Below are 9,881 nucleotides of genomic sequence, written 5' to 3'. Positions count from 1 at the left end.
TGAGTGCAGGGGTCTGTGTACTATGCAGGGGGCTGTGGAAAGTTTTTTCCTGAAACATCCCTCTTAAAACTAGGGTGTGTGTTATACGCCTGTGCGTGTTATATGCCAATAAATACGGTACATAAAAAAGTTTTGGTGTTACTTAAATTGTAATAATAAACTTAATTCAAACATGAGCACTTAAATATCATATCACCAGGTAAAAATGCTTATAGCAATTACATTTATTTTTCTAATTGTCTCTTTGGGTTTTGACACTTTTCACACCCATTTTTCACTTCTTAAAAACATACCGACATGGCAATTTCAACTCAAACTAAGCTGATGAAAAGCATGAAAAGTTTATGAATGTAAAACCACAATGCAATTTCACAGAGATGTCTGCAAGAGATATGCAAATATCTTAGAGAACTTATTTGCCGATTTGGTTAATAAGTTACCAACACAACATTCCCGTTCTGGAAGTCTCGCTGCTGTCTATATGATTTATTGAAGCAAGATTTTCCTTCGACTCATCAAACAATAGGAACATGCTAGGTACATGGATGTCAAAGAGGAAACCACAGACTACTAGGGAGTAGGGCTTTCCACTACTCAGAGCTGCCTATATAATGCTGGGGTTCCAATCTAATGTACAAGTCATAGCATCTACCTGCTGTACAGCTCAAAGCACCTACCTGCTATACAGCTCCGAACTTCTACCTGCTGCACAACTCAGAGCATCTACCTGCTGCAGGGACACTGACATAGAGGACAGAGAAGAACTATGGACAAAACAAGAGCCACCATGGTGAGGACCACTTTAATGACCATAATTTATTTTTAGATTTAGACATTACTCTCAAACCATGTCATTTTGTACCTTGTTATTATATTGTTTCAAATTGTAAGCCAGAGTAGCAAAAAAAAGAAGCATATATATATATATATATATATATATACGGTATCTTCTCTCATCTTTAACATACTCTTGTAAGTGCCAAGGTTTAAGAAGATCTTATTTCAGCTTTCTGCCCTATGCATATATGTACTCATATGACAGTTGCATCTTATTGATCATTCCATTTTCATATTTTTTAATTCTTTCCTCCATGACCATTTTTTGTTTGCTAGCAAGGAGAGAAGGTCTGCATAGGCAATAAGGCATAAAATGATTACATAGTCAGGTTGAAAAAAGTCCAAATATTGGGAAACCAAACCAATAAACAAATTAAAAATCTGATATTATATAAAGAACCCTAAACCCATAGTTGAAGAAGGTAAAAGCATAGTATAATTTGCTCCCATACAGAAAAATACAATTTGCACCTGATCCCCCTAGGGTAATTATATTCCCTGGATCGACAAACTGTGGTGCCATTGGTGTGAATATCATTTGCAAAATGTATATATCTATTGTATTGATGGACAACAGTAAATATATATAAAGACAGAAAGAGTTAAGTTACACACAAGCATTCCTGTACATGATTGTACTGAATGATAAATATTTTCTTCCTTTTTTTTTTCTTTTGTTTATGCTCAGCATAAAAAAAAAAAAATATATATATATATATATATATATATATATATATATATATATATATATGTTTTATTAAATGTATTAAAATATGAATTGTTATGTAAAGGAAAATAAATTGGCACTATATTGGTCCAATGGTCCAATCCCTCTGTTTGTTCGTCAAATTTATATTGACTGAATAGTAATTGAAAAGTGATTTAACAGCATTGGTTAATTTTCTTTCCTTTGTTTTTTAGTTAACCGATTTAATTAAATTAAGAAAAAAAAAACAGAGACACATTCAGATTACATTGAGAAAAGACAATAAAAATATTTATACATACTTGTATAGCATTAGAAAAGATGAAAAGCTGTACTAGGTCAAAATTTCTTTCTTCTGGTGTCCTTATATTTGGCAATTTTGTTGCCAATTTTTGAAAACCTTATTTCAATAGAAACACAATTGCATGGGAAAGTAAATAAGGTGAACCTGTGTTCCTTTTGAAACCCCAATTGCAATAACAACAGAATTTTTGTTATGAGCTTGATATAAAGGTAGCGTTGTCTTATTTACTAATCTCAGCAAACATTACTTTTGCAGTAAGTGAACTGAACGGCTCTACTCTATAAGAAATCAACCTAATTGTGTTGTAGATTATAGATCAATAACTGGTCCTCATTTTCTTACCCATAGATTAAGCTCAGTGTACTGATTTTGCTCCTGGGAGACTCCCTGTTGATCCCTATTGTGGCTGTGGATCTCCATCATCTGAAGAAAGGAGGATGTCCACCTGTTGCAAAGTTCCCCTCATCAGTGAAAATTAATCTGAACATTAATGGACAGGATGCTCCCGCCATAAGCGGTGATGTGAGGAAACGCTCCATCTCTCCATGGGAGTACAGGTAATTTCTGCTATTGCTCAAAAAAAAAAAATACAACTATTAGAATAGGGCAGTTATTACATTTGTATGGGAAGCTTTTTTCCAAATGCATAGTATTTGTAATTCACATTTTCTTACATGTTAATAGTTTGTAAAAAATATAGGAACATTTTACCTTTTATTAAATCTTTTGCATTTAACGATATGCCCCTCAGTATCCTTTTTAAGCTTAATATACCATTGGAAATGAGAAGGTGGGAGCTCTTCTACCTGCCAAAGGATTGTAATTTCTGTTCAGCCAGTCCTGGTATTTACACTGCCTTGCCACTCAGAACAAGTCTATATAGAACTACAGGCAACTCCATTAAATAGAGGTTAAAATGATAAAAAAAAAACATATCTAACACTTTAAAATAATATTGCAGCAAGACATACCTTTTTAGGCTTTAGTATATCGGGGGTGATTTACTAAAGTTGGTGCACTCCGAATCTGGTGCAATTCTGCATAGTAAACAATCACCTCTATCTTCAGCTTGTTCAGTTAAGTTTTGACAGTAAAACCTGGAAGCTGATTGGTTACTATGCAGAACTGCACCAGATTCTGCGAGCACTAGTTTTAGTAAATCTCCCCCTATATGTCTACTTTTGTAAATGTCCACCTAATGGGGCACCAAGTCGACCAATTAAAGAGAAAAAAAGAACAAAATTTGAAGTATGAATAGTAATGTCTTTCTACACTACTTTAAATGTCCTGAAAGAAAGCAGCAATACCAATCCAGTCTGTACCTAGAGATTGGTTTATTAAAGGCAAATAGACTGTTCACTTTGCAATGGAATTTTATCCAGGGCTTAGTGAATGAGTTTAAGCTTTTTTGACTTCTATATCTAATCATGTTTAACCTCCCTGGCGGTATGATTAATTCTGGTTTTAGGTGCTGAAAGCGGTACAATTATTTAGCATGGAAATTTGGCATTTTATATTGTAGTCCTGTAATTCTTAGGAATAACTTATTTAAATCTGTTCAAACCAGAGTCTAGTAGACATCCCGGGTATGATAAAGTTTATAATATAATAAATAATAATAAAAAGTATTCAATAATGTAATCAAATCCAAAAACACTGAAAAAAGGGACACTTTTTGGTTGCTATGGACAATCTCCACATTTCAGGCAGAAAAAACAGTATTTATAATATAAAAGTGCATGCAGGGTACTGCACAGACCACTAGGGACAAAGGGGGTGTGTATTTTTTAATACAGTACTGTAATCTGTAAGATTACAGTGCTGTGTGTGTTTTGTGTGTTTTGTGTCTTTTTACTTTTTTGAATTTGGAGCGGTTCTCCACTCCCGTGCGCCGTAACGTTGCAGGGAACGGAGCTGGGCGGCATTCGGCACTGTGAATCGAGCGGAGGACAGCTCGATCACACAGCGCGGAAGACATCGCTGGATCCAGGGGACAAGATAAGTAACTCTCTCTGTGTCCTCCCTGCATCCAGCGATGCGATCCCGAGTCTGTTAGTAAAATCCAAACCCGAGTCAGACTCGGGATTACCGCCAGGGAGGTTAAGCAAAATTGCTGTTTTTTTTCTTCATCCACCACATTCAAAATGCCCTTACAAAGTGCAACTTCCATTGCAAAGGGAGCAGGCTGTTTACCTTTAGTAAATGAACTCATTGAAATTGGAGAATCAGAATGACTAATGCTCAGAAGGAGAGGCAAAGCAGTAGTGACACCAGGGCTCCCCTTGGCTCATTAAAAATGATTCAAGTTGTGAATTTTGCATTTGAAGATAACATTAGAAGTTCCTTGGCTGACATTACTTGTTGTCTGAGGTCGCTTCATAATGGCTTACAATGTATGCTTTTTTTCTTGACCGCAGTTATGACGTAAACAACAATCGATTCCCCTCTACAATTGCTGAGGCCAAGTGTCTCCATACTGGGTGTTTGGATGCAGAGGGTAATGTGGACATCAACCTGAACTCAGTCCCCATCAGACAGGAAATCCTGGTCGTCCATCGGGAGATGAAAGGCTGTGTCCCCACCTTCAAGCTGGAGAAGAAGATGGTCACTGTTGGATGCACCTGTGTCCGGTATAGGGCCTCGGAACAAAACAAAGAACAAGAGTGATGTTACTGGACTCTGCTAACCTGCCAGCCTTAAATAAAGGAGAAGGGAAGGGCAGAACCTCCAACATGACCCATTCCCAACGGTTGACCCTCTCACATGGATAGAACTGGATGGAACTGTGGCTTTTTATAACCTTATAAACTATGTAATGGTACAAAATGTTCCACTCCTGAAATAATCTTAATGAACTCAAAGAGTTTACTTAAACGAAAGCAAAAGTTTTGGATAGGGTAAGGAATACACCCCGTCAAGTTTTTTTACTCTCTATGTGCCATTAGGGAGATTTTCCTTTACTTCTTCTCTCCACACCAATGGAAATCCTCTGTTAGACAGTTGTCACTGGAACAAATGTCCTCATCAGAGGATTTCACCTTTATTCCTCTGACAACTCAAATATTGGATTACCTCACCACTTTGGGGAAGATTTGCTAAAACTGGTGCACTCAGAATCTGGTGCAGTTGTGCATGGTATCCAATCAGTTTCTAACTTTAGCTTGTTGAATTAAGCTTTGGCAATAAAACATTGATGCTGGCTGGTTTCTATGCAGAGTTGCACCAGCTTTTGCACTCTCCAGTTTTAGTAAATAACCCCCTTTATGTCTCATGGCAATCACCAAGAAAAATAGAGAGCATGAATCTCCTCAGCAGAAACAGACAGTAATAAAAAATGGACAGTGGTTTTAACCCTTTCAGAATTTGTCCAAAAACAAACAAAAATGCTTTTGGGTACATATTACAGTAGTTGTCAGGTAATTTAATTCACAAATAAATAGAGAATCCCAGGAGCGAAGTATTCTGTACCATAAGGGATGGATCATGCTGTGTCTGGTTATTTCAATGAAAAGCTTTAGTGTAATTTGGAAGGCTTCCTGTTAAACACCTACCTTAGTTCTCTGAGTTCTGGCACCCTTTAGATCTTGAGTTTGCTGCTAATGATGAACTTCTTATATCTTACCCTGATAGCACTAGGAGTTTAGGTTATGGGAGAGTTTGGTGCCTTAGGTTTTGGTGTGAAAAATCACTCAACTTCCAAATTACGCTAAGCTTCATAGCTGAGGTAGAGCTTGTGCCTAACATTCCCATGCCTAGTCCTTTACATAATATATGTTACTGCACAATGACTTTAAATAAATCCTGTTACTTAGCCATATTGTAGGCTTAACCAGTACGGTGAAGCTATTATCCCACTAGTTGTCTCCTGTCCACTGTGATGTGGCATGGTCCTAGTGACATGAAAGACCAAGGATTGGGTCAGCCCATAAGATTACCACCTTTAACAGATTCTACAGAACTTGGCCTTTGCCTTTATTATATATTACCAGATATATATATTGGATCAGTTTCACTGATGAAGTGAGATTACATGCGTAGCAATGTACATTGCAAATGTTATAGTAACTGCATTTTAACTATGTATTTATATTTATATTATTTATATCTTTTTATCTACACCTTGTTTTACTACTTTTATTTTTATATTATAATAAATAAAGTTGAATGTTGTATTGTTGAATTGTTTTTTTTTTTAATTCTTTATTTATACTGTACAGTCCACAAAAAGTGGAGATAGAATAAAAGCACAATCCAAGACAAAGCATAACATAGCCAGCAAGTGCAGTCTCAATACAGTTAGTAATAAACATGCAGTGAGTGAGAGACACCGCTTGGATAATTATTACAAAGCTTTAGAAACTAGGATGTAGACCAGGGGTCTTCAAATTTTCTAAACAAAGGGCCAGTTTACCGTCCTTCAGACTTTAGAGGGACTGTGGCCATTGGGAGAAGAAATTGTCCTGGCGTCAGTGGGAGTAACAAATGCATCTTTGGTAATAGGGGAGGAATAGTGCCCCATCATTGGCATCAGTGGGAGAAATAGTGCCCTATAGCTGATAGCACTTGCAAGAATTATGCTATATTGTTGATGTCAGTGGGAGGAATAGTATCTTGTATCAATGAGAGAAAAAGTGCCCGAAGGGCCAGAAAAAAGGCAAGCAAAGGGCCATATCCGGCCCCCAGGCCGCGATTAGGAGGCCACTGATGTAGACAAAGCATCGTGGAACATCCATGTCCAATATGAGTTGTATTAATGTAACTTCCATTTTGACCGTGTGGATTGGGTTTTTAATGATTTTTAAGGGTATTCAAGAAGAGGGGATGGATAAGAGGAGAAATAAGAAAAAAAAAAAAATAGGAGCCAGGTCTGGAATAGCCTCCAACTTGTAAAGTTTTTCTAAATATATACACTTTATTAGGTACACCTGTTCAATTGCTTGGCAACACAAATTGCTAATCAGCCAATCACATGCCAGCAACTCAACGCATTTAGACATCTAGACGCGGTGAAGACAACTTGCTGAAGTTCAAAACAGGCATCAGAATGGTGAAGAATGGGGATTTAAGTGGCATTGAACATGGCATGGTTGTTAGTGCCAGACGGGCTGGTCTGAGTGTTTCAAGAACTGCTGATCTACTGGGATTTTCACACACAACCATCTCTAGAGTTTACAGAGAATGGTCCAAAAAAGAGAAAATATCCAGTGAGCGGCAGTTGTGTGGAGGAAAATGCCTTGTTGCGGTCAGAGGTCAGAGGAGAATGGGCAGTCTGGATTCAGATGATAGAAAGGCAACAGTAACTAAAATAACCACTTGTTACAACCAAGGTATGCAGAATACCATCTCTGAATGCGCAAGTAGATGGGCTACAGCAGAAGACCACACTGGGTGCCACTCCTGTTAGCTAAGAACAAGATTCTGAGACTACAATTTGCAGAGACTCACCAAAATTGGACAATAGAAGATTGGAAGAGCGTTGCTTGCTCTGATTTGTCTCAATTTTAACTGTGACATTCAGATGGTAGGGTCAGAATTTGCCGTACACAACATGAAAGCATGGATCCATCCTGCCTTATATCAACGGTTCGGGCTGGTGGTGGTGTAATGGTGTGGAGGATATTTTCTTGGCACACTTTGGGCCTCTTAGTACCAATTGAGCATTGTTTAAATGCCACTGCCTACTTGAGTGTTATTGCTGATCATGTCCACCCCTTAATGACTACAATGTACCCCCTTAATGACTACAATATACCCTTCTTCTGATGGCTCATTCCAGCAGGATAATGCACTAAGCTGCCACGATGTCACAAAGCTCAAATCATCACCACTGGTTTCTAGAACATGACAATGAGATCACATTAACCATATGCCCTAATACTAGGACACCCATCCTTTTTCTTGGATGTTACATCTGCATACATCCGTAAAAAAGATGTGCATTTGAAATGATGTTGTCTTTGAAGTTTATTCAATATAAATTTATTGAAACAGAATAAAAAAAATATGCAGGCAAAAGACCCCAGTAGTGCAGTTTATAAAAATACCATACCATACTTGTACACCAAGCTTCCCCAAAGCCTGGCCAAAAAAAACTAACATAAAGACCCCTTTCACACCACACCGCCCATTGCGTCGGCGGTAAAATGCTGCTATTTTTACCGCCGTATTTGCGCTAGCGGCCGCGAAAGGGTATTACAGCGCTGCCCCATTGATTTCAATAGGGAGCAGCAGTGGAGGAGCAGTAAACACACCGCACCTTCACCGCTTCAAAGAAGCTGCTGGCAGGACTTTTTTCTGATGTCCTGCCAGTGCACCGCTGTAGTGTGAAAGCCCTCGGGGCTTTCACACTACACACAATGGTGCAGCTTCTTTAGGGCGGATTGCAGGCGCTATTTCTAACGCTATAGCGCCTGCAAAATGCCCTGGTGTGAAAGGGGTGTAAGAGTGAGAGGTCCTGCCAATTTCATACAGAATAACAAGTATGAATTCTTAGTTTAGTACAAAGCCACTTATAATAATCATTTAGAATGTAATATCCCTTCATATAAAAAGAACAAAGTGCATATGCACTTGTGCAGTATGATCGAACAAAATCCACTTCATCCAATAATTATCGCCATCCGTGGTGCACCACTCATATCCCCCAGCCTCTCCCCTCATATAAAGACCCCTACAGGTCAAGTCAGGCCTTGGTATAAATACACCCAGAACCCTCAGTGATTGATCGATCCCCGCAGATGGCCACAGCAATATGATACTAAGATGGACTTTAAGCTAATCCGATGTTGTAGGATCTTGCAATAAAGAGGGGGGCTCCATAGTGTAGTATAATCAATCCATGTATTTAAATGAAAAATAGTAATTTACAATCTTAAAATCCTGAGTACAGCTAAGTAGGATACTCCTGGTGTCAGCCTCGACCGGAAGTGACGACACCTGGCTCCTCCCTAACACGTTGCATCACTGAACACGTGACTTCATCAAAGGGTCAAAGCCCCTTTTAAAATAAAATAAAAATAAAGTAAAATAAAAAAAAATGGCCATAAAAGGCTTGCCGGCAAGCACTGTTACGTGTTCCCACATCACAAAAAAATAAAAAGTGTAGCGCTAACTTACTGATCAATAACTTAACAATAATGGTGGAACCCTCTAATGTATGGAAATCTCAATAAACTTCAATATTACCACAATACCAGTCTCTGTGATATGTAATGTGAAATATAATACACATCAAACTGAAAAAAGACATAAAAAATTAAACTTAGCAGGGATGGTGGAAACCACTCCTATAGATATTTGCTGCACAGATTAACTTCCGTTGCAATAATTCCAGTGATATGTGATTTCACATGTAATACACATCAAAATGAAAATTATGCCCTGTATACACGGTCGGACATTCCGACTACAAAATCTGTCTGATTTTTTTTCAGATTTTGGCCCATACTTGTCTTGCATACACACGGTTGGACAAAGTTGTTGGAAAATCCGATCGTTCAGAACGAGGTGACGTCAACAACGTACGATGGGACTATAAAGAGGCCAGTAGCCAATAGCTTTTGTCTCGTAATTTATTCTGAGCATGTGTGGCACTTTGTCCGTCGGAATTGTCTACACACGATCAGAATTAAACGATCGGATTTTGTTGTCGGAAAATTTTAGATCCAACTCTCAAACTTTGTGTGTCGGAAGTTCAGACGGAAAAAGCCCACACATGATTGGATTTTCCAACAACAAAATCCGATCGCGCATTTTCCGTCGGAAAGTCCGACCGTGTGTACAGGGCATAAGATTTTTTTTTCAAAATTTAGCAGGGATGGTGGAAACCCCTCTACAGATAGACTTTGGAATTTTTATATTTTAGATTGTTACACTTCATTTTATATGTTTTAGTTTCTATTATAATGTGACTTTTTGCATTTGAAGTTCATTTTCCACCACCCATGTCTTTATAGACCTTGCTTTCTGAACTGGTGTGCAGTCATGGTAGAACAGGAAGGGGCCATCCCCAAACTGTTCACACAAAGTTCAGAT

At 38.2% G+C, this 9,881-nt stretch overlaps 1 protein-coding gene across 1 annotated transcript; it reads left to right on the top strand.

Annotated features, from left to right (window-relative positions):
• The first annotated feature begins 766 nt into the window (after positions 1-766).
• Positions 767-4,514, top strand: LOC143986778 (interleukin-17F-like). Its single transcript, XM_077485183.1, has 3 exons — positions 767-790; positions 2,196-2,404; positions 4,265-4,514. The coding sequence occupies exons 1-3, from the start codon at positions 767-769 to the stop codon at positions 4,512-4,514; spliced, it is 483 nt and encodes a 160-aa protein (XP_077341309.1).
• The last annotated feature ends 5,367 nt before the right edge of the window (positions 4,515-9,881 follow it).

The sequence above is a fragment of the Lithobates pipiens genome, unplaced genomic scaffold (genome assembly GCF_037356315.1).
Source record: "Lithobates pipiens isolate NorthernLeopardFrog02 unplaced genomic scaffold, aLitPip1_a1.2 Scaffold_18, whole genome shotgun sequence".
NCBI lineage: Eukaryota > Metazoa > Chordata > Amphibia > Anura > Ranidae > Lithobates > Lithobates pipiens.
This window is presented reverse-complemented; position numbering and strand designations above follow the sequence as displayed.

What these genes read in the sequence shown, in the direction of transcription:
- LOC143986778 (XM_077485183.1), top strand. Translation starts at nt 767, where the DNA reads ATGGACAAAACAAGAGCCACCATG. An exon ending in ACAAAACAAGAGCCACCATG is followed by an intron (nt 791 to 2,195) that starts GTGAGGACCACT and finishes TCTTACCCATAG; the next exon opens with ATTAAGCTCAGTGTACTGAT. An exon ending in ATCTCTCCATGGGAGTACAG is followed by an intron (nt 2,405 to 4,264) that starts GTAATTTCTGCT and finishes TCTTGACCGCAG; the next exon opens with TTATGACGTAAACAACAATC.